Below are 25,868 nucleotides of genomic sequence, written 5' to 3'. Positions count from 1 at the left end.
CTCTCTGTAAGGACTGCTCAGCTCCACCATACATGCGCTCCAGAAAACCAGTGACTTAAAGTTTCCCACCAGAATCATTTCTTGTGAAATGGTGGGGTGGTCAGGCAAATACAGCCAGACTGCTACCAATGCATTAAATAATTTCCTAATATTGTTTTTTCATATAAGTAATTGCCATAGGGATGTAACAATGAAAAACTAAAGAGATGATGGTCTGTAAAATCATGAATGGATGGGCAGAAAGTCCACAAGAACCTCTGTATTAAGATGTTGTCCAAAAATATCAGAGTGTGTGTTAATTCCTGCTCAAAAAGTTTATTCAGAAATTTCTTTGAAGAATAAGTTCTTGATTTTTGTTGTAACTTGACATGATTCTGGTTAAGAATATAGAGAAAAAAACAACTAGAAACAATTTCACTACTTTCTAATGTGGAAAACTTTGCTCCTCCATTAACTTAGGTGGAGGTACCAGAAAGGAGTGATCCCTTTAATCATTCTGTTTAATGCACTTACAGCAACCGATATTGTAGCAGGCAATGATAAACAAAGTTGAACAAACCAGAACAAACCAAACCTCAGATGTGATTTACACTTCCCATAAACACGTCATCTCAATTCATAAGTTTGGATACAACACAGTGAAGATAGTATGAATTGGATAAAACACTTTTAGATCAAATATACAATGACTTGGGCAGCATTCCTACCAACATAGCCACACACTGTGTGGGTGAATCATTTAATGCTGGGATTTTTAAACTTAAGGGGATGTCCACAACCTAGTGACTTTCAGTAATCTGATTCCCTTCGGCTTCTTTGAAAATCCCCGCCATAAATTATAAGAGATGTACCTAACTAGTGAGGAAGGGAAAGTTAGTAGTGAAATAGTGTTACCAAAATAGTGATATTTCACTTCCTCCAGAAATATTCATGGATGGTTTTATGAATTCCACTAATTGTTAAATAGGTGAAAAAATTCAAGTTTTAAACTCCCGCCCCCAACAAGAGGATATCCAGCATCTTCTATTTTACACAAATTACCACACTGCACCTTTCAGTGAGGAGTGTCTGGTTTGCCAGGGGAGAGGGAATAGTGCTTTATGGGCCAAGGAGGGAAGGGGAGCAAGGCTTAGAAGCTGCTGCAAAAGGGAGAGAGAGTCAGCTTGGCAAAACTGACATATCCAGGGACTGGAAAGGCTGGGGAATTCAAAAGGGGCAAGCCTGGCGGAGGAAGTCTCTTTTCCCCAGACCAGGCAGAGCACCACTCACCCTTCTTCCCACTTAGGTGGCAAAATACCAGGTTCGGTCAGGACCTCCTGTGGGCATCGCGCTAGCCACTCCTTTCTATGGGGGCTGGGAAGGAATTTTTCCCTCACCACCAGATTGGCCTAGGTGAAGTGGGGGGTTTTCCACCTTCCCCGCAGCAGGTTCAGGGAGGGCTTTGTTATGGTGAGGAAGGAAGGGTGTTAGGCTATTATGTCACAAGTCATTATGTAAGTGGGGGTGGATGTCCAGGGCTAGTACTCCAGAGGGAAGGTATACAGTGACCGGATAAATGGCTTGGTAAAGGACTTAAAAAGGGAGGTGTTGGTTAAATGAATGGAATGGGGGGGTGGAGGGAAATCAGGGCTCCTATGACTGGTATGGCAGGGAGCCAACCCCCCTTTCTTATAGGCCACCTTAATCCTTGTTTGAGAGTGGGGGGGAATAGTAAAGTCCCAGGAATGGGTTGGCTGGTGGACCGGATGGAAAAAAGAGGGGGGCTGGCACCAGCCCGCCAGGTAGATATTGAATGAACATGAAGTTTCCTCACTGTACACTTATCTAATAATAAAGTTGTGGCCTGATTAAAACCATATCAAGTGTCTCCTATCCTTCTTTCGGTATAGCTGTACAATTCAGGCTACAATTCTAAGAAGCAGGAGAGGTATAAAAACATTCAACAGCACAGGTCGACAATCTTTCTGGGTAATAATCTGGCAACTCTACAGTGAGTGAAATACTGGCTCATTGAAGTCAATGGGATTGACATTTTGCCACTGATTTGACTGTATATTCAGAAACTATGAAGGTAACTTTAGTAAAAGAATGATGATGTCTAGAAGTATCTACTGAGAACAAAATCAATGTTTAAACTAACCTTAACCTGCAGAATGATCAGTTCTTCCATATCAGAATCTATTAGACAGTTACACATAATATAAATAGCTGGTTAAATTGTAACATAAAACAAACAAGTAGAAGCTTATTTGTGTTATCATCTAAAGAGTTAAGTTCCAAAGGAGCAGCTATAGAGAAGTATGCAGGACTACATTGCCATTTTATTGAAAAAAACTTTGTCTGGTGGTACAAAATAAGAACTGGAATAGAGGAAAATAAAACTAGAAGACTGGGGGTACTATTTCAATTCTGTATAAACCAAAGCAACAAAAAGATGTCAATAAAACAAACAAACAAAGACCATTAAAAAAGTTAATTCAGCCACCTAGATCAGAAGAAAATTCAGATCACTTACTTATTTCTAACTGTCGCTGTATCCGTCCTTTGCTGCGTTCTCGAAATCGGGTCTGGGTCGTATTGTATTCTGTCATGACCTCCACAAGCTTCCAGGACAATACCGAGTGCTAGTTTTGAGGAGTAAAAATATATAGTACATTATTTTACAACAAAATGCATTTGCCCAAGTATAAAATAGTATGTATGCTCCAGCAATATTCCCTTTCCCCACCCCACAATATTGTGTCTCTTTTGGAGCTTTGTTGATTTTGTTAAAATCCTCAGATTTCCCCATGCATACTTGATGATCATACCTGTGTTTTTTGTATCCTGAGGTCAACTGATGTTCGATTAGCATTTCCATCTTGATCAAAACTTTGTTCAATAGCTAGGAAGAATATAAGAATTCATACTGTAAGGTGTTAAGAATGCAACATATAGTAAAAGTTAACAAACATTTACTATTTTATAAATCACAATTAGTATTCTTTTCCTTTTTCCTACCCCCAAAAAGGTAGTTTCTATTTAAAAAGAGTTTCACCACATAATAAAAAGAAAACCTATTAAGGATATATTCTTAACCTTGCATTCTATAACTGTTTACACAGTCAAATTAAAAACAAAATTTTACAAGTATCTGTTTGTTGATGGGTATTATGTCATCTTTTGTGCTTGGAAGAAGCCTAACAAATTGGGGTTGCTACTACAATCTGAATAATAGATGCTGTTTGCCGGACAGAGGAATTTTATTAAATATTACTCTTAAACCTAGAAATCTATCACTGAAGAAAAGAATGACCTGAATGTAATCTAGTGGCACTAGAAAAAAACAGTTATGTTTGAGTTGACATATTGTGAACAATTAAGACTCCTAAATACTTAATTAGTTGCCTAAATAAGGGGCCTGATTTTCAAAAGTACTCAGGAGAGATATATGAATTTTGGGCCAGATTCTCAGCTGGGGTAATTTAGCATAGCTCCAGTCAGTTTGTACCATCTGAACATATGGCCACTTATTTTAAAATTGTTGATTAATACATTAAACACTGGGCAAATATTTTTAATCTACAATTCTTTCCTTTCATCTGATAAAGGAGCATGTCTTGATACAATAAGTGAAACTAATTTTAACATTTTGAGTTCCAAGATTCTGTAATACATACAGTGTATTATATTTTCTTAAAGTTTGGAACATCTCACTATGATACTATGAAAACCAAATTTGTATATACATATATTGACACCATTATATTGAGGGGCAAATTCCAAAGTTCTGGAGATACATATAAAAGGCTCTATATAGTATTTCAATCATGGAGGTTTTTTTGGACTTACCCTTTAACTTAGCTTGAGTTTTATTAGCAATTTTCTTGATTTCTTTGTTCAGGTCCTCGAGTTCTTCCTTTGTTCCTTTTTTTAAAGGAATGTGAAACACAGTTTTTAGAATAATTAGTGATTGATTCTAAGCAGTACTGACAAGTAAGTATACCTTTTGGAAGGTATCCAAACTATCTTCTCTAGAACCTTACAACCTAAAATTGACTACAAGCATTAAAGGATGAAAACCAAACAGGTGGAGGATTGTTGGAGAGGGTGGGCAGCCCGAATCTTTAAATTACCTGACTTACTTGTAGTGGATTATATTAAATTTTATTCTATACTTAGGGTATTTGTGATGTATTTTAAGTTACGTTGAGGGCACCCAAAATGTAAATACCCTTTTTCAGCATTTATCTGCATCTCAACAAGTTGATTAACTCTCCAGTTACCTGGCTAAAATAAAGTTAGTGAGAAAGTGTGGTGCATGAATTCATTAAAAATTGTATAATTTTAAAAGAACATGAAACCATGCCAGCTGCCTAGTCTTGTGCATAAAGCAATGGACAGGGAGACAAGAGATCTGTGTTCTATGCCTGACTTTGCCACTCTGCTACATGAACATGAGCAATTCACTCCCCCATCTCCCTGTGGCTTTGTTTTCCTAGCTGTAAAATAGAACTTTGTTTTCCTTTATTAAGTTCTTTGAGATCCTCAAGTAATAAGCTCTATAAGAGAGACTATTATATAATTTATGTGGAGTTCATCACTATTGTATCTCAGCTTCCTTCCACTGCTCATATCAATTTAATCATGTTTACTTAATGCTGACATTCACTCCTATTTTCTTGTTTATCATTCTGTTAGATATGCAAGAGGGTAGTAGACTAATTTGTGTGCCTGTAATAGAAGAAAACTGCAAAGATTAAAGCTTCATAGCCCCTGAAAGAAAAACAATACTGGAGAAGCCACATTTGTTCAGAAGCGTTTGGATACTCAGAATCAAAACCAGAAAGAGGACTCTGACTTGATCATATTTCTAGAGAAACACCATCTGACACTTTAGATCAGTTGTCCCCAAACAGTGGGGTGCACCCTGAGAAACATTCAAAGGGTGCGGGGGGGGGGGGGGGGGAGAGAGCGAGCCATCCCCCATGAGGGCAGGGAGGGCGCGCCATCCAACTCCACTCCGCCCCCACACCTGCCCCCAGCCTCGGCCCACTTAGCTCCTGGGGGCAGGATGTGAACAGGGGTGTGGCCCTGCTTTCAGCACCCAGGTCGGGGCATGGACAGAGGTAAGGGGTGCAGCCTAGAAAAGTTTGGGGACCACTTTAGATTTAGATGCAAGAAGATTTTAGTTTCTATTAAGAGCTATTACTTTGGCCTACAGCACAGGAAATCTGAGAAGGTAGGCATCATGATCTTTGTTGTATTATGTATTAAGACAAGATTTTACATAAAGTCAATCAAACAAAAGCTTAAAGTATAGATGGCTCACTGCCATATTTCTTCCTGAATGCTGGTACAATTATACAAGGAAAAGTTACTGAATTTACAAAAACAATTATTTGTCAGAAAATGTTTGAGCTGTAATGTTTGATTGCTGATATGATCATGTTGTGGATAGGGCTGAGTGAATAGTGGATTTTTTGGCTCAGGGTACTAAACCGCCCCCCTCTCCCAAAATAAACAAAATAAAAACAGGAAAAATTCCAGTTCAATCCAAACTGACAACCTCCCAACCCTGAAAGTTTTTGAACCAAAAACTGAAGTTATTTACCCACAACCCCAAAAAAATGTCTTTCAGGTTTTTGTTTCAAACTGGCCACTTTCGGTGCCTTTCACCCTTTTTAGGGCTTTTTAAAAAATTGATCAAATATCAATTTGAAATGAAACATTTTGAAACTAAATGTTTTGATTCTTGATGAAAAATTCAGTCAAAACCTTTTGCTGAATTCGACAAATAGGTGTCAGGACCTGAAAAGTTCTCCCCCACCCCCCCCTCCCCCCCAAAAAAACACCCAAAACCAAACCAAAACATAAGAACACAAAAACGTCTATACTAGGTCAGACTAACGGTCCATCTAGCTCTGAATCTTGTCTTTCGATAGTGGCCAATGCCAGGTGCTTCAAAGAGAATGAACAGAACAGGTAATCTTCAAGTGAGCCATCCATTATCATCCTCCACCAGCTTTGGGCAGTCAGCGGCTAGGGACACCCAGAGCATGGTGTTGCATCCCTTACCATTTTGGCAAATAGCCACTGATGGACCTAACCTCCATGAACTTATCTTATTCTTTTTTGAACCCAGTTATACTTTTGGCCTTCACAACATCCCTTGGCATTGAGTTCCACATGTTGACAGTGTGTTGTATGAAGAAGTACTTCCTTATGTTTGTTTTAAGCCTACTGCCTATTAATTCCATTGAGTGATCCCTGGTTCTTCTGTTATGTGAAGTGGTAAATAACACTTCCTTTTTCACTTTCTCCACACCATTCATGATTTTATAGACCTCTATCATATTTACTCCTTAGTCGTCTCCTTTCCAAGCTGAAAAGTCCCAGTCTTTTTAATCTCTCCTCATATGGAAGCTGTTCCACACCCTTAATTTTTGTTGCCCTTCTCTGTACTTTTTCCATTTCCAATATATCTTTTTTGGGATGGGGCGACTAGAACCGCATGCAGTATTCAAGGTTCAGGCGTACCATGTCTTATTCCCTATATCTTTCCCTAATGGTTCATAACATTGTTAGCTTTTTTGACTGCTGCTGCTGCACACTTAGCGGATGTTTTCACAGAACTAACTATAATGATTTGAAAATCTTTCTTAAATTGTAACAGATAATTTGGATACTATCATTTTGTACGTATAGGTGGGATTATGTTTTCCAATATGCATTACTGTGCATTTATCAACATTAAATTTCATCTGCCATTTTATTGCCAAGTCACTCAGTATTGTGAGATCCCTTTGTAACTCTTTGCAGTCTTGTTTGGACTTAACTACCTTGAGTAACTTTGTATCATCTGCAAATTGCCACCTCATTGTTTACCCCTTTTTCCAGATCGTTTATGAATATGTTGAACAGCACTGGTCACAGAACAGATCCCTGGGGGACACACCTCTATTTATTGCTCTCCATTCTGAAACTGAACATTTATTTCTACCCTTTGTTTCCGTCTTTTAACCAGTTACGGATACATGAGAGGACCTTCCCTCTTATCCCATGACTGTTTACTCTGCTTAAGAGCCTTTGGTGAGGAACCTTGTCAAAGGCTTTCTGAAAGTCCAAGTACACTATATCTACTGGACCACCCCGTCCACATGTTTAACAGATTGGTGAGGCACGATTTCCCTTTTCAAAAACCATGTTGCCTCTTACCCATCAAATCATGTTCATCTATGTATCTGATAATTCTGTTCTTTACTATAGTTTCAACTAATTTGCCTGCTACTCAAATTAGATTTACCAGACTGTAATTACCCAGATTGCCTCTAGAGCCTTTTTTTTAAATTGCTTGTCACATTAGCTATCTTGCAGTCATCTGGTACAGAAGCTCATTTAAGCAATATGTAACCTATCAGTTAGTAGTTCTGCAATTTCATATGCGAGTTCCTTCAGTACTCTTTGATGAATACCATCTGGTCCTGGTGACTTATTACTTTGTTCCAAAACGTTCTCTACTGACACCTCAATCTGGGGCAGTTCCTCAGATTCACCTAAAAAGAATGGTTCAGGTGTGGGAATCTCCCTCACCTCCTCTGCAGTGAACATCGATGCAAAGAACTCATTTAGCTGCTCTGCAATGGGCTTATCTTCTTTAGTGCTCCTTTAGCACTTCAATCGTCCAGTGGCCCCACTTATTATTTGGCGGCTTCTTATTTTTAATGTACTTAAATAATTGTTACTGTTAGGTTTTGATTCTTTTGCTAGCTGCTCTTAAATTCTTTTTTGGCCAGCATTTGTGCAAATTCACTGCTGCTGGTAGCCACCAGTTTGTGGGAAAAATCAAAGGGAAACACAAACCCTTTGCGAATCTGCACATACACAGTAAGTTCAGTTGGCATAGGCAGACACAAAAGCAGAGATTCCTTGGGTGTGACACAAGACTAGTGCATACATCAAATTAAACAAAATACTAATGTTATGGCAAAATTAAATTAACAGGAGGTTAAATCTACTAATGTCCACATAGGAGTAAGGATATCATGAGTTCTCATATAATGTTGCTTGTGCTGACAAATGGGAAAATAATCTTAGCTAAAATTATTTCAACAAGGCAAGCAAACAATAGAAATAAATTGCATTGCTGATAAACATTTAGATAAATTTTGTTTAAATGAGACCGATAAGTCAAATAGTAATTTTATAACCAAGAAAGCTAAGAGCTATGTATGCTCAAACTTGTAATGTCACAGGATTGAGATTCAATGGAAGGCACACAAGGAAGGATCCTGGATGTCCAAATTCAAAGTCCTTCTTGTAAGTTTCATTATGTTTAAAGGGCCTATGGGATTTCACATTAGGAGCAGGTTAGTGTTTTTTATGTTTATGTTTGTCATGGCAGGTCTTTAAGCTTGGGATACTTTACAAATAAACTCACTAACCAAATCAAGTCACAGCAATCCAAACCTAGTTCATTAAGAAGGTTACTTTTTTTTTTTTTTTTTTTTTTTTAAAGTAGGATTTACTTTTTGGTCCAAATTTAAAGTTCAACAACTTAAAAGTGCACTGAGTTTTTAATCAAGGGAAATTTTCAAATAGTTTTTTTCCTTATAAATAGTGCATTCTATACTTCTATCACTGATTCATTGTTTTGCCCCTAATCACATCCCTGTACCAGGCACTGCCCATTTTTCACTAGAGAATACTGTATACAGTCTAATAAGGAGAGATTTAGCTAAGCCTCTACAGTGAATCTTGGCACAGACAGCTATAATTAGCTTATGAATAATACCATTAGAGACATTAAAGGGTGAGATTTCCAAAGAAGCCTAAAATTACTTGAGAGCACAAGCCCCACTGAAAGTTAGCAGGACTTGTGCTAAGTCACTTAGGCACTTTGGAAACTCTGGTCAATAATGCTGAATTTGCAAAAAGGGGTGAAAAGTGTGGGTTTTTTTTTTTTTAAATCTAGAATGCATACAAGTGATGTTTTAGGCAACTGTGTTGTAACTAAGCAACTTTTTAAAAAAGATGCAGTATTACAGTTAACTAGTTTCTCAATGCTTGCTCTATGTCAGCATCTTGCACTGATTTTGAAGGCAATTTTATATTATAAAGGCCATTTCTCACCAATGACCGCACATTGACTCCTAAATGTGAAAACAGTATCTAGCTATTAATAACACTTCACTAATTACAGTAAGTGTATGAGAGAAACATTGAGTGAAAGTAAATGTTACCAGTACCATTCAAATGAAAGCAGGGTCTTATGCGGTATAATTTTCTTTACAATAACATCTGTGTATTTATTGCAAATATTCAGGTTGAAAACTGAAAGTTTTCAAAGATTAAGGATTCACAAATGGGCAAAACAGTAATTCTTCACTACTGAAAAGTAGTTTGTGTACACAACTACAAATGCAAAACATGCATGTAGGCAGTGATACTGAAATTATGTATCCCTAATCCTTTCATCCATTAAAAAGAGTGTTACAAACTTTACCAAAGGAAGCTTCAAAACAAAATTAAGATAGGGATTACCCATATGAATATTTTGGGCCAATTCTCAGGTCCAGTAGGACCCATTTGGGCTACTGACAGTGCAAAGGGGCTGTAAAGCTGGTCTAAGAGGCCAGCTACGGATTCCGCCAGTATAGAGCAAATTCTCGAGTGGTATATCCAACCCTACACTACCCCTACAGCCATTGGGATAAGGAGTGTGGCCAGAGTGCTTCAATGAACCCCAGCTGCCAGAATGGCCATCAAGGGGGACAATGCAGCTGGGTGCAACTTAGAGCAACCGTGGGACTGTTCTAAACTCAACCTGGAATTAATTCAGCCCCCTGCCACCTATTAAATGTAGATTTGCACCCACTCCCCAACTTGATTCTTATGTCAAATACAGCTCAGTATGATCCAAGAACTGTGCCCATCTTATTTACACATCTTCTAAAAAGTCTTTATCTTGAAGCCTGCCAACCACGTACATTGCCAGTTTATGTAATTATGTGCACCTATCACTGTTTCCTGCATCCTCCTGCCTCCAAATACTCCAACAGTTTGTTCAAACCCATTTGTTGACTCTCATCTTAAATTAGAGTTCAAGTTCTTTGGGGGCAAGGACAGCCTCTAAGCTATGTGTTTGTACTGGTTCCAGAACAATGGAGTAAATATCATCGTGATTAGTGACTTCTTAGACAACCAATATGATGAGGTTTAAACAGTTATTTAGTAGCAATCAGTTTTGAAGGCTCATTACATGCTATGATGTGAACAGAGCCCTTCCCCATCTAGTTTAAATTAAAAAAAAATACTTAAAGAAAACAATTCCATGTTTAATTGATACTAATTCATTTAAAAACAAATAAAGGGGAAAAACAGAACTCTGACCAAAAGAAAATGTAGAACAGAATACCAGTTGTAGAAAAAGCCTACTAGTGAATGGAAATAAGTCAGCTTAGAAACTCTTCTACTCACTCAAAATTGTAGTAGTCTTGCTATCCTCTATATAATGAATACTTATATTTACTTTTTATTCTGTGGTTTGTTTTGCTCTCAGCATCACAACTGTCTCTTTCCCTATGGCCCACCTTCAATATATCTGGTAAATGTGTTCCTTTGATAGATGAGGTCAAGGTGGAGGGCAGCTTTCACTGGAGACAAAGTTCTTTGTTCTGAAAGTGCACCTTTGTCTCTAAGCTGAGAGCTACTACTTCCCAAGTTGGTGCTCCTGATCTGGGACTTCACCATTACTGAAGACCAGTAAAGCACCTTGAGTGGGACAGTAGGTTCTCATTGTTGGAAAATGGAGGAAGGCGTATCAGTCTCACAGTTCCACCAATGTGTCCTTGACTTGAGATGTGAGGCACTTTCAGACAGAAAAGAAATGTCTTTGAGTTACTGCTTTTAGAAATGGATTAGGTTAAGTTTTAGACTGGCTTCTTGGAGAATTATGGAAACAATGTTTTGAAGACATTCCCTTTTTCAAATGGGATCTTAATGCTGAAATGGGCAATTTCAATTTATTTTATATCTGAGTCGTAAAAAATGTACATTTCATAAATTTTGCAACATTCACCTCCTACTTAAAAGTTCTATTCTCAATGAATATGGCTGTATACCCATAAAGAGTATTCATTCAGGATAATTATCCATACATATTAAATATCTAAAAAAGTAAAATACTTACTGCCTTCAGGATTTGGTGCAGACAAGATAATGCTGTGTTTCTTCTTAACTTCTTCCACATTTTGTGCTATTTTAGCTATATTGTTTCTGAGTTCCTCAACCTACAGGGAAAGAAAAATGTGGCAATGAAAATGCTAGAAAAAATTTGCTACCAACAGATTAGGAAGAAGAAATGCATCTTTGACTCTAAGAATTTCTGGAGTGAAAGGATAACTAGTCATTGGGATTGTCAAAAGTAGGAAAATACCATACCATAAAGAGATCAAAAGAAAAACATCAGTATTGTAGATTCTTACAATACAAACCAAAGTTATTCAGATTTGAATACCAAGGACAAATGCTGATGGACCAACAATGCATAACATGAGAAAATGCAAAGAACCTTCTACATCTAAGGAGCAACGAGTCATGATCTGTGTCTTTCCCAGACTGAGGGTACATCCAATTATGGTTTCCCAATATGGGGAAGGGAAATCCCTTTTTTCAAATATACACCAGATTTTGTCAGTATTTTAACACAGATAATATAAAAAATTTAAGGTTTAAAAAACATGCTTAACATTAAGATCAGTAGGCAGGGTCAGGAAGAATCTTTCCAACCCCCCCCCCCCCCCCCACAATTAAGTGCATTATGGAGGTTGTTATTCCTCTGAAGCATCTGGCATTAGTAATTGCTTAAAATTATATACTTTGTCACTTCCAGAACAAAAATTCCTACATCCCTGAAACTGAAGGCAAGATATAGTAAAGGAAGTTACTTTGAAGTTTCTACCAAACAAATTTGGCTTATGTATTTTGGGTTGGATTTTTTGTATTGTGAATAGACTATTTCAAAGCTCTCTTTTTTACAGTGTACGTTAAAGTCATGGGAACCTCAAGGACTTAGTGGTGAGTTGACTTAACCTGAGGAACTGTTTGAGACACCAGTTCAGAAAATCTTTCCTATTCAGATAAGCACTCAATCATATCCTTAACCATGTTTTAAACAAACCCATCCCTATAGAGGGCAACACTTAAAGGTGTTTAAGAGCTTGCCTAGTGGGTGTCACCCTGGTGTGACTACATGTGAAATACAAATACATAGTCAATATTAATAAATTCAGATACAAAATGATACATGCATACAAATAGGATAATGATATTCAGCAAATCATAACTTTTCCAATGACACCTTACATGCCCCATCTTGTATAAAATGCATCATAATGATGCTATAATCACATATCATCATTATGAAGAATGTGGAGTGCAGTGTCATAAGGTGAACTAAATGAAAGTTGAGTATCTTGACTGGCTGGAGTCTTCTAGAACAAACACTGTATAACTTTATTCGTATACCAGGCAATCAATGTATATGGTGGTTTACAAAGCACATTCAACAAGTTAAAAGAAGACTCTGTTCTTGCCCCCAAAGAGTTTACAATCTAAACTGACTAGATAATACACACAAATTAACTCAAATGGGAGTGGGGGGGAGACAGAAGAGGGTTCACGATCATTATATCTCTCCTCCCCCAAAGAGAAGAGGTACACAGCCAGTAAGCCTCTTCCTTAACAAACAAAAGTATCACAGCTATTAAATCCCAAACATGTCCCCACCCTCAACAAAGCAAACAACCAACATTAAATGCTCATGTAAATTAACCCACCATTCCTCCCCCTCAACAATAGTCCCCTTCCCTAACCCCCACATCCCCAACCAAAGCTTGCTGATAATATGAAAAGTTTTATGCTAATAAGTGATATATGTCATCACATCTCTGTAGATGTCCCTCCCCTTCCCGCACAGTTCCTTCTAATCTCCCTGCTGCTGCTTGAACCCACTGTGTTTGCTGCAGGGAGGAGGTGCCACCTGCCCCCTCCCCTCCAGTTAGATCTGGGAATCTGTAAGGCTCTTGGGAGGAAGGGGGCAGCATGCCTGAAAACATTTTGATTGGTTAAAATCTTCTGAAACAGCAGCAGTTAGAAATAGAACTGAATGGCTACTGGCTGACTAAAATACAAGAGATACTTCATAAGCTAGACAGCATGCCAGAAGTAGTAAGACATTAATAACAGTGACATAATAAATTATTCAGAGTCAGGAAAAACCAAAATAATTTGTATGGAAATTTTTTTTTACTAAATATGAACATGGAGAAACTGTTAAACCAAGTTCAAATTCTGTTCTTAATATATGGCACATGTAGAAATACTTTTTGAATTATGTGTTCAGCTACGGTCAAAGACAGATTATTGAAGTCAAAGAGAAAAAGGGAAAACTGGTCTGCATCAAATTTCTTCTCTTGTATGCATTCTCCTTCGACTTCATTTTCAGCAGCATCATGAAGTCTTTTGACGACGGTAGTGATCTCAGTGACAATAAAAGTGATGCTAATTCCATTTCTTCATCTTCTAAAAAGAACTTTACTACTCCAACTGTTTCAATATCAAATTCCTACTCCTAGAAAGTTTTCGTATGTTCATTATATTGGTATTAGAAGGTTTTTGGATAGACAATCCCACAACCAGAAGAGTGAACTTAATTGTACATTTGCTAGAGGTATTCATGACAGCAATACACCGTTTTATATAGTCTAAAATCCTTATATCTTAGAATTTGTTAAAAAACTGTGCCCAATTTATAAACTACTAAATAGGAAACAGTTTGCAGGAAGTCTTCGAAATGCCAAAATAGATTACGTGAAGAAGAGCTGGTGTTCTTACTGCACAAGATCCTCATGTGTTGCTAGCATCTGCTGAATGGAGCAATACTCATAATGAGGGTGCCATCAGCTAATGATAACTCCACAACCAGTGGTTTACTCATTCCATTGCATAACTGAACATCACCACTGAGCAACAACCCAATATTTTGCTGACCATTTAAAAAATGTAATCAATTAATTGGGTCCACTGAAGGTTATTTCAGTTGTGACCGACAGTGCAGCTAATATTAAAGCTACTTCAGCTTTGTTGATAAAAGAGTGTCCAACCTTCTGTGTTATGATGTGCTGTGCATACGGTGCACTTTTTCCTCTGGTGATGTTGAAGATCTGACAACTTTCTCATCATGTGTCAAAAGTGAAAAGCATTGTCAAGTTTAAAAAACAAAAACAAAAAAAACAACCAACCAAGTACCAGCAGCCATTTTTCAGCATCATTTAGTGCAGCACTCAATTTCATCCGCACTGAGTGAGCCTGGTCATACTCAATGGGCTTCTTCAATTAAACGTCTCGAAGATTTTCAGATATGTAAGGCGGTGCTTTAATCAGCTACTGCTGAAAAAGAAGTGGCTAGGTGCCACCGATGAATAATCTGCACTGATATTCTTGACTACGATGTCTTCTGGATGCAAAACTCAAAATTCATTTTACTGTTTGAACCCATAGCTCAGTCCTTTCAGGATATGGAAAATGATAATTCTACATTTTTCATACAAAGAATGAGTTCCTGAGCAGTAAGTAAAATTTGTGAGAATACTGAACACAGATGACTTAAAAAAGCAAATTCTTTGAACATGATTAAAACATAATCCTGAAAATACATAAGATTTTCTTGCTGAAAAAAATCTCTTGCTCTGTAGTATCTGTTCACATTTTTACTACAACCTTTTTGCTTTAGCACTGAGCAGCGCTTCTTAAAATAAATCAAATGCCTAACTACCACATGAGAGCTTCCATTCATCTGTAACAATGCAAAACTTCTCTCAGTTACATGATCTACCAGAAGAACATGCTAGGTATACGTGTTCGACACCATACGTTAAAGTAAGTCTGATGAGATCATAGTTATGTTTATACTTTACATTCCTAGAGGGAAGTGTGCAAGAGACATTTTAGTTGGAAGTCCTGCAATATATTGGCAAATAGTACTCTCAGTGTTGCTGTGTGTTTGTTTTTGTATAGTGATTTTAGCCATCATGGTTACACACTATAATTTCTGCAGTATTATTTTTATATAATCCACATTTTCTTTATATCATGATGCCTCAACTTTTCCCTGACAAAGCTGGTTGATATAACAAAAGATAAGGCTTCGTTTATTTCGGATCATAAGGAAACAGGAATAATTTACAGAATATGGTATGAAAACTTTTTTTAAAAGTTGATTAATAAATATACAAATCAAGAGTTAAGAGAAAAACCATTACCAAGATACACATTTTAAACTGATAAGTGTTGGAAAAATTATCTGCTCCTTGTTTCATTTTACCTGCTGGAAGAAATCATCCATAAAATAATCTTTTTCAACAACAACAGTTGTCTCTCCATCTTCATCTTTTTTACACTGTAAAACAAAAACAAAAAAGTTATTTAATTTGAGCATCCCTACGAAATGAAGCACAGGTATGTGTTCTGAAGCAGAATTAAGCAACTTCTAGTTACTTCTAGTTAAATAGACATAACTTTGTTGCTATGCCTAAGTACTACTGCTTTACTTTCCATTTACACTTTCCATTTGAAATCTTCAGCATAGCAGTCAACATTTATGAATGCTCACAAAAAGGTGTTTTTCCCTCCCAGCCAAAAATTCAGCAACATAAGCTAATGTTTCCTCTGCCATACTTATGATTCATGGGCAAGTAGAAACAACAGCTTTTGCTGCAACACAGACACGTTGGGGAAATAGTTATACATCAAAAGCTCTCTCATATAGTTACAATTCAATACATTTTCCCAATTAAACAATTCTTAGTGTACAGGTTAAAATCATAATATAAAAATCAAAATATTTTATTTTGTAGTAATATTTTTCTTTTTTCCCTTTTCTCAACAGAAAACATTCCAAAAAAGTTAGAAGTCACTGGGAAAATGTTACTATGGCCCAAACCTGCAAACATTTACATACATGCTTAACTTTACTGTTTTCACTGAGACTATTCACAGTAGTAGTTTAGCATATACATAACTGTTTGCAGGATTTGGGCCAAAGTCTATCATTTGACTTCTTAAAATATTACACCTTAAATATGTATGAGACAGCCAACTGGTGATAGGGAAAAAATGACAACTCCTCAGATATTATATTTGAAAGTTGTAAACACCCAGGAAATGTAGATAGTACAATGGATTAAAACTAAGAGTAATAAGATGAAATCAAGTAAAGTTTAGTAAGGAAAAAATCCTAACGATAATTATAAAAACATGGAATAGTCTCCCATAGGAATTAGCAAAATCCTGACTGCTTGAGATACTTATAAACAGACAAAGCAAAACACTAAAAGATATATCATAAGGATCCACTATGCTCTACTGTCAAATTTATTATCCTATCTAATAGGATTCTTCCATGTTCTTATGTATTTATGTGCGGTATCACCCATTATGTGCTAAGTGCTTTTCAAACACGTAAGAGCAAAGTTTCTGCTAAAAAGGGGCTCGTAATCTAAAAGAAACAAGCAGACACATTGGGGAAAACCACATCTGACCACTACAAAATTTCAAAAGCTAGAGTATGTTTTCCCTTTACACAAAATACCTCAGACCAAAAAGAAAAAGTGTGTAAAATCCACAGTAGGTTATGATTCAGAACCACCACCACCATACCAAAACCACACACCAAAAGTTGCAGTTTCTGTATCATAACCCACATTTTACAAAGATACTAATGGACTGACATAAGAACTGAAGATATTTTTACCTGACAAGGCCATTCACATCAGGTAGGATAACAGCCTACTTCACTAATTTCCAGATACGAGGGGGTGTCAACTATTCTCACAAAAGCATGTGCCAAAAATGATGCAACTGCCTTCTCCATAAACTAGTCAACCAAATCTCTGTCCAAGCCAAGAATATCTTAGCCCAGGGGTGGGTAAACTTTTTGGCCTGAGGGCCACATCAGGGTTCTAAAACTGTATGGAGGGCAGATGTAGTGTATTAAATTTCACTCCGTAGGAATGTGCTACTAACTGTGTACTACTTACGGCTGCCAGTCCTGGTGCTCTGAGTGGCATGGTAAGGGGGTGGGAAGCGGGGGGGTTGGATAAGGGACAGGGGATCCCAGGGGGGCAGTCAGGGGACAGGGGCGGTTGGATAGACGTGGGAGTCCTCGGGGTCCTGTCAGAGGGAGAGGGTGTGGATAGGGGTCAGGGCAGTCAGGGGACAGGGGGCAGCTGGATGGGGCAGAGGCTCAGGGGGGGCAGTCAGGGAATGGGGCACCGGGGTGGTTGGATAGGCATGGGAGTCCCGGGGGGCCTGTCAGGGGGCAGGGGTGTGAATAGGGATTGGGGCACTCAGGGGAGAGGGAGCAGGGGAAGTTATATGGGGATGGAGTCCCAGGGAGGCAGTTAGGGGTGGGGGGTCCCAGGAGGGGGCAGTCAGGGGATAAGGGGGGGTTGGATGTTCTTAGAGGAGCAGTTGGGGGGGGGGGAGAGAGAGAGAGAGAGAAAGTGGGAGGGAGGGGCTAGGGGGTGGGGCCAGGCTGTTTGGGGAGGCACGGGACACATGCCCACCTCCGCCTTAGTCAATAGAAGAAAATGGTGTCAGCCTCTGCTTACTACCTTTAGTTCTTGGGTGCTTCATTCAGAACTGACATCCTACAATGATTCGGATGTGTTCGTTGTGCCCATCCAAGGCTGTTAGTGTATTATAAAATTTTCTATAAAAGCAATTTTAAAATTACACCACAGTGTAATGAGGCCTACACCCACTGATCTACTATATTTTTCCATCACTGCTTTATCACATATGTTAAATGATAAGTATCTTATTCAACATAAGGGCTAAAATATTACCGTAAAGGCGGTGTTATTTGTGTTACCAGAAAACTCTATTAATTGACATTTCTGATATCTCCCAATACAAATCTTCAATCTAGTAATCGGGACTAGTATATTTCTTAGGTTATGCAATTGCACATTCTGCACTCTACTTTTATGCAAAAGAGGCAGAAGACAAGCAAGCTATCAGGGATTTATTCAAAAAAGCAGCTTCCAGGTAGTGTCATAGGGTCATTTCAGATTCAGCCCTATCTCCTACATCTACAATGATTAATTGATGTTGATAATTATGACCCTGCGGCACTGCAAGATCCTGAAGTGCCTTCTGAATCACAAAAGAAAGATTAAATTATGTTCAGTATAGTTTTAGTGTTAAGTGTATTTTTACTGATCTGGTTGTACTCCATGCACTGCCCATAGTAATATGTAGTGTCATAAGATAACCTACTCTATAGAAAACTTTACCTGTATACAGTACACCTAAGTGCTTCAAGAAACCAAATCACTCTGCAGTGCAGTACTTCTACTGGATTGGTGATTAGCTGTATACTATTTTATAGTTTATTCATTTTATTGTATTCTAGTTCTTTGAAAATTGGTATTCCATTGGTAAGTATAACTGTTAGTTAACCAGAATTTTTGATTAACTGGCACCCCCTGTTCCCCCAACATGCCGGATAACAAATCTTTTACTGTAATCGTGTCACAAATGATAAATGAAAGTTAATATTTGTATTTCTACTATGGTTCTTTCTCCCCACAAATTCTGAGAAGCCGCCTGAGCCCAATGCCTATGCTAGCATCATAAGCAATCCAATTACCATGTTCAAGGGGAGCTATAATGCCCAAATTAAAATGAGCAGAAACTTACAGTTTTTGTTATCCTCCCTCCACAATGCTTTGAGGCAAGGATGTAACCTGTTAGTATGAAAAACACAGCATATTCTCCTCAAATTTATTGAATATAAAATGAATTTTCTGAACATTTATAAAAGAGCCTGTTTGTTTAGTTTGTGTGTTAAAACTGGATCATCTAAGAAATTTAGCATCTGAAGGATCTTAATAATGGAATACACAATCTTTAAACTTTCCATTTAGTTAAAACTCATTGAAATCTTGTGCAAAGGCTATAGCTGAAGTTAGGTTGCAATTAAGCTAAGTTATTAACAACTGTATTATAGCTACCAAATTCACGGTCCATTTTGATCAAATTCAAGGTCAGAGGATTTTTAAAATAGTAAATTTCAAAGTTTGATATTTAAATCTGAAATTTCTCCCTTGCAGCAGAAGAAGGCCTCAGAGAGAGTTGAGTACTGGTGGATACTCTGAGGAGACTAACCCAAGTTATGGATTATATGATAAAGAGTCTTGTAACCCTGATGCTAGTTATGGGTTTTATGGTAAAGAGCCCTGTAACCAATTAAATGCCTAGTACAGGAGAGTATGGGAGATGGCAGGTAGCAACCCCTCCCCAGCGTTAAAGTTTAATAAAAGTTGCGGCCTAGTGCTTACTTGCATGCCGTGTGTTTCATTTTGCCACGGTGTCCACATCAATTACTCACGTTCACTTTTAATTATCTCTTCTTTAAGAGCTGTGCATTAATATAGCACTCCCGTAAGATTCCAGCTTGACAATAGTGGATAATGATGTCCTCTGTCTATTTACCCTAGACCCACTGCTCCCATTAAAAATATTCGAGGCTTTTGACCCTTTTTACCCTGGGCTAGGACCCGTTTACTGAATCTTTATTTTAGAACCTTAAAAACCATCACCACACACATGGTTTAAGGCTGGTTCAGACTAATGCAAGTTAAGCACTTTGGACAGAGTGAATTGGTTCAAACTACACCTCTACCGTGATAGAACGCTGTCCTCGAGAGCCAAAAAATCTTACTGTGTTATAGGTGAAACCACGTTATATCAAACTTGCTTTGATCCGCCAGAGTGCGCAGCTCTGCCCCCCCCTCCTCCCCCCGAGCGCTGCTTTACTGCATTATATCCAAATTCGTCTTATATCGGGTCACATTATATCGGGGTAGAGGTGTAGGTTTAAATCAATTAGCATGAATTGTTTCATACACAGTTTAATTCTAAATATGAACCTTTACCATATAGGAACTGTTTTATCTCAGAGAGATGAATGGCAGGAAAATAAGCACAGGATCATCTGGGAGCTCCTGGAATAACTATAAGCTGGGAAAGGGAGAGGAGAGAGAGAAGAGAGACAAACTAGGTTTCCTCGCTGTCAGTCACAAGGCCACAGTCTCCCATTCTCCCTAACCATCCGTGGCACCATATGGGCCAGGAGCTACAATACAAAGTTCTATCGTATATGCAATTTTTAAAAAACTTTTTGCCCTTTAAAAAGCATAGGGAAGCTGCATACAAAAAACCTACATTAGAAAGAATGTTATTTAGGTGGCAAAAATCAAACACTAGAAAGATTTAAAGTGCTAGATTTGTGGTTGCCCATCCAACCTTAATTCAACAACCTTGTGCAATACGCAGGCTAATCATTACATGAACACAAACTATTTTTATCATAACACCCCTGCCTATGTCAGTACATAGGATGAGCACACAAGAGGGCAGAAATGAGGTTGCACAGGCAACCATAAATCTGGCACTTCCTATCTGTCAAGTGCCTGACTTTGCAACCTAAATAAACTTCTGTTAACATATATAACATTTTCTACACATAATTACTTACATATTATACGTAGTAGTGTATCTTAATGTAAGACTGTAAAATATACTTCTAATATTTATACTTCATTTCTCAACTAAGTTTTCATTAATTATTGTTAAAAACTGCAGGCAGAAATTGATATTAAAGCATTTCTTCAACCACCCCACATGAAACACTTCGAGAGCCAGATTCTCCAAAAAGCCCTGATCCAGATATCAACATACACAGACTGGAAACACCTTAAAATATGTGATGTTAAAGTGTACACAGAGACCTATTTACATTGAAAAATTGGCAAGTCTTTTATTCAAGAGAGTCAATCTATAGACCAGACGTGGGCAACCTATGGCCCGCGGGCCGGGCCCAGCCCCTGAGCTCCCGGCCAGGGAGCCTAGTCCCCGGGCCCTCCCCCGCTGTCCCCCCCGTCCCGCAGCCACGTGGGCCACACTCTGGCCTGCCGCTCCTGCTGGGCAGCGTGGGGAGCGCAGCTGGCTCTGGCCAGGTGTCACGGCTGCAAGCTCCTGCTGCTGGTAAGGGGGTAGGGGGGTTGGGTAAGGGAGCGGGAGAGTTCTGGGGGGAAGTCAGGGAGGAGGGGGCAGTTGGAGGGGGAGGAGGTTCTGGGGGGGCGGTCAGGCGATGGGGAACAGGGAGTCCTGGGGGGCCTGTCAGGGGGCGGGGATGTGGATAGGGGTCAGGAGGGCAGTCAGGGGACGGGGGGTGGGTTAGATAAGGGGGTGGGATCCCAGGGACAGGGGATCCTGGGAGGGGCTGGTCAGGGGACAAGGAGCAGAGGGCGGTTGGACAGGGGGTGGGAGTCCCGGGGGGGCTGTCAGGGAGCAGGGGTGTGGATAGGGGTCGGGGCAGTCAGGGAACAGTGGTTTGGATAGGGGGTGAGGATCCCGGGAGAGGGCGGTCAGGGGACAAGGAGTGGAGGGGGGGGGTGGATAGGGGGCAGGGGCCAGGCTGTTTGGGGAGGCACAGCCTTCCCTATCCGGCCCACCATACAGTTGAGCAACCCCGATGTGGCCCTCGGGCCAAAAAGTTTGGCCACCCCGCTATAGACAGCTTAATAGGTGTATCTGTATGTTTTGATTTCATCTAATAGTTAATAATGTTTTTAAATACTCATCTCTACAGAATCTCTTTTTTTTTTTTTAAACAAAGGAGCTAAGTAAACTGAATTCAAAGAAAGCCACCCAACTATTTTCTCTAAGCAAAGGATTCCTGTCCGCAAGTCGAATGCTTTTGCATTTTCTTTGTACTGTTGCAATTCTACCAATTACTACAGTATTCCAGGGATTTGTGGTTAATTTCTTCTTCTCCCCCAACCAAATACTTCTGCACAGATTTCACCAGTCATTAGTTAAATGTACTTTATGTTAAGCTGCATTGTATTAAGAAACTATCAATATCTTCAGTTCTGTTCACCAAGTTACAAGCCTCTTATATTTTAAAAATAAAGCACAATTAAAAAAATAGAACTTTATTTCCCAAAGGCATCATAAAAGAAAAAGACACAGGATAAATTTATGCAGATGGCAGGATGCATTTAAAATGATGTAAACAAAGCTCAAAGGAGACATGACAGATAATTAGATAGTAAGCTTTACACCAAATTGAGGAAAAGCACACTAAACGTTTAGCTTCCTTAACAAAGAGAAGGTTTATATCTAGACTTTTTAGAATTTCTATTTAAAAAAGTAAGAAAATAGTTTGCTCATTTTATTGAACAGATTTTTAAACGCTCGTTGGATTTTAAACCTTTATATTGCATGTGTATGCTGAGCTTGTTAATTGAATACAGACTATGAAAATACAAGATTTCTAAAATATATTACTATTCCTTTGGTGGGGCAGGGAAAAGGAATCCAAGACTGAGTTGGAATAGGGTTAAAGATATTTAACACAAAGCTTTGGATTTGAGCTCCAGTGCAGTTCAATTCTTTCCTGGGATGCAAAAGAGATCATTTTCACAGTTTTAACCATCCACAGAGCAGACATTACAACACTGCCAAAAATAATTTGGAAATATCCATACAAGAGAAATAAGAAGGGGGAAGGGATAGCTCAGTGGTTTGAGCATTGGCCTGCTAAACCCAGAGTTGTAAATTCAATCCTTGAAGGTGCCACTTAGGGATCTGGGGTTTAAAAAAAAAAAAAGACACTGTATGGGGATTTGTCCTGCTTTGAGCAAGGGGTTGGACTAGATGACCTCCTGAGGTCCCTTCCAACCCTGATATTCTATGATCTAAGACATAGTCCCCCACAAAAAAAACAAATACATCCAGGCCCATTTTCCTCTGAAAGACATGTGTGACTAAGGGGAATTCCTCAATACAATGAGGGAAAACTATATACATTCATATCTGAATGTTGCAGTTGCTCTTTTCATATTTGTTCCACTTTAGGAACTGTTTTAGCTAGTGTCCCCATCCTATCCAAAAATTACATAATTTTATTTGTCTAGAGACCAGACTTACAAATAGGGAAATACATTCATTTGACAAGGTTAACAAGTACTAGCTATTTAAAAAACCACGACCCCCATAAATAACTTATTATAGTTGACAAAAAATAGAACATTTGCTCTCAGTAATATTTAAAGAACAACCAAAAATTAGAAATCCCAAATTTAACTAGAGAGAATCTAGGATAGAAGCTTTCCCAAGGAGGTTGAAGTACTTTCACTAAATGTATTAACATAGACTTGATAGAACACCATGACATCTTAAGTTATTTATACAGCATATCAAGCACGCTGGGAGAGGAGGAGCAGTGGCAAAGTTTATAAATAAGCAAATTATCAATTTAGTGTAAAATAGTCTAACTCCTTGCCCTAATGTAGGAATGTTACGTGATCCCTGAAGGTTCCCCAGGCTTTGGCAGGTTACTGTTTAAAAACTACAGAATATAATTCCATTACACTTCAGTTAAAATATTTATTAAATCAAAGTGCAATGAAGCTATATTAAAACAAAGACAGGCTTAAAAACATAGGTAACAACATTCATATAGCCCACATGATTTCTCCAGGTCGAGATTTAAAAGACAAAAAAAAAAACAAAAAAAACAAGTCATCATTTCTGTGCTTGAAAAAAGCAGAAATTCTGCTCTGACAAATTCACTCTGACAAAAAAAAGCTGGTGTAGTGATAGAAAGTTTTTGCTAATATTAATGAATATCTTCATTTGTGATACTGCAGTGAGGGAATTTTTGGGAAGATGAGAGGGTGATAACTTGGCTGTCCAAGTTTTCTTTGCACATTAATTTAGCCTGAGTAATATCATCTAGCATGTGTTCTGTTTTACATGTGTCCCAGAAACCAAAGCTACACATTTTAAAATGACAACATTTGGGTTTCGATGGTTTTTGCTCTTCTGACTAAAATAAGTGTTGAAACACTGAAAAATTTTATGCAGTCAATCCACAACAAGCACCTTGGGATTTTAAAATAAATTTTACAGACTGTACTTTAGTTAAGTATGAAGTATTTTATTACTACACATAGTGTTTACGCTAAAGTCATAAATACACAAGCATTCATACCTGTTTTGTATCTTTATCTTAAGCATTACTAGATGCTAACCTACAAACTACTACAAATGGATAGCATTTTTTTAATTAACGTCAAAGTTAACTCTGTCCTTAATAAAAACAACATTGTTGCTTCCCCTCCCATTCCCAGTCAGACTGAACTCTGAATATGCTAAGTATCACAGATCTAATTCAGATTGTTGCTGCTTTCTTCTCCCCTCTCCCTTCTAAAAGTGTGTGCGCACTATATTAAAATTTGACACTCACCCATATAATGTATAGGACAGAAGTTTAGAGTTTAAAAAAAAAAGGGAGAGAGAGAGAGAGACTGGAGGAAGAAGAAAGCTGTCTGAAAAAAAAACAAAAACACAGAAACACCCCCCACTATTCATTAGGACAATAGCAACCCTGACACACAGGGTTGCTATTGTATATGTATATCTCCTCAATATATGTTCCATTCTATATGCATCCGAAGAAGTGGGCTGTAGTCCACGAAAGCTTATGCTCTAATAAATTTGTTAGTCTCTAAGGTGCCACAAGTACTCCTGTTCTTCTTTTTCCTGACACACAGTTTTTTCTGGTTAAGGATACTGTAATAAGCATTCCAAAAGGCCTCCCACCCCTACAGAGAATAGAGGAAAGAGACTACTCATTCTATTTACAAACACAATTTCAATACTTGAGTTTTTTCTATTTCATAATATATTATTTTTTAAGGCAACTGGTCCCCAGTCCTGCAAGCAACTTTGCATAAGTGGACTCCTGTACATACCTGGAGCCCTGATCGATTACAGAGACTCCATTTGATGTGCATTCTCCATTTTTCCCCTTTTGAAATATAATCAAAACATTCTTATTTTGTTCAAGCCATATCCAGATAAAGTTAAACAAAAGGCATTCTCCCCAAACTCCACCCTCTCTTCTTTTCAGGATAAGAAGGAGAGGAAGGAAAAGAATACAGAAACATACTGAATTACCACTTTATAAGTATATACAAAACATAACATGTCGAAGTCAATTGTATCTCTTAACCGGATAACTTAAAAAAAGAGACAAAGCCCTCCATTTCACTCTTGCCTTTACTATCTCACTGTAGATAATTCAAGCGCACAACAATTATTACCCATTGTCTCGGTCACTCAAATATTAACATTTGGGGACCGGGGGGTGGGGGGGGAGTCTTCATCCCCCCCACAAAACAGGATTTGAAGTTTGTACGAGGGGCCCCAAAGCTTTCGAAACGTCTCCCCATCTCTCGGGAGTGGATATTCCGCCGCCTCCTCCTCCCAGAGACAGGAGCTGGAAAGGAGCCTGGAGCAGCTCAGAGATCTCACTGCCTCCAGGGACGTGTCTGGGGCGTTGCCTAAGCGATCCGAGCCGAGAGACCCGGGAATGTTCCCATCTCTGACCGTTAGCTGAGGATACAAATAATGAGCCACCAGCCCTCCCCACTGAGCCCCCGCCATCCCACGCTGCCCCTGACTCGCTGCTTTTTGTCCCCTCCAGCACCCCCTCCGCCCGCTACCCCTCTCGGCCTGCCCCGTACCCCCCGTCAGCCCCTCTGCCGGCCCGGTCCCCGCTCCCTGAGCCCCCCTCACCGCTATCAGCTCAGCCAGCCGGTCCCTCATCCCCGCAGCAGCTCGGCGCCTCGCTCACTCTTCACACCGTTACTCGTCCGCCGCCGCCACCTCCCTCCTCGGCGGGGCTCAGCGGACGGGCCGCGCCGCCTCCCCTCACGCCGTCCGCGGCACTAATCCCCCTCCTCCTA

The 25,868-nt window shown here is 38.9% G+C and overlaps 1 protein-coding gene across 3 annotated transcripts in view; it reads right to left on the bottom strand.

Moving 5' to 3' along the window:
- Window positions 1–25,868, bottom strand: part of STX2 (syntaxin 2) — a 41,250-nt gene extending 15,382 nt beyond the window's left edge. The window contains exons 1-7 of one of the 3 annotated variants that reach the window (XM_054006642.1): window positions 25,699–25,868; window positions 18,745–18,791; window positions 15,365–15,439; window positions 11,171–11,270; window positions 3,832–3,906; window positions 2,811–2,884; window positions 2,516–2,624 (exon numbers count right to left, since the gene is read on the bottom strand). In XM_054006642.1, coding sequence (XP_053862617.1) covers window positions 2,516–2,624; window positions 2,811–2,884; window positions 3,832–3,906; window positions 11,171–11,270; window positions 15,365–15,385 — 379 coding nt within the window. In that variant the 5' untranslated portion in view covers window positions 15,386–15,439; window positions 18,745–18,791; window positions 25,699–25,868. The remainder of the gene's footprint in view (window positions 1–2,515; window positions 2,625–2,810; window positions 2,885–3,831; window positions 3,907–11,170; window positions 11,271–15,364; window positions 15,440–18,744; window positions 18,792–25,698) is intronic. The other 2 variants (XM_054006639.1, XM_054006641.1) reach the window with 2 other exon arrangements.

Source organism: Malaclemys terrapin, chromosome 16 (assembly GCF_027887155.1).
Source record: "Malaclemys terrapin pileata isolate rMalTer1 chromosome 16, rMalTer1.hap1, whole genome shotgun sequence".
In the NCBI taxonomy this organism is placed as follows: Eukaryota; Metazoa; Chordata; order Testudines; family Emydidae; genus Malaclemys; species Malaclemys terrapin.
Note: the sequence above shows the minus strand (reverse complement) of the source record. Positions and strands in the feature narration are given on the sequence as shown.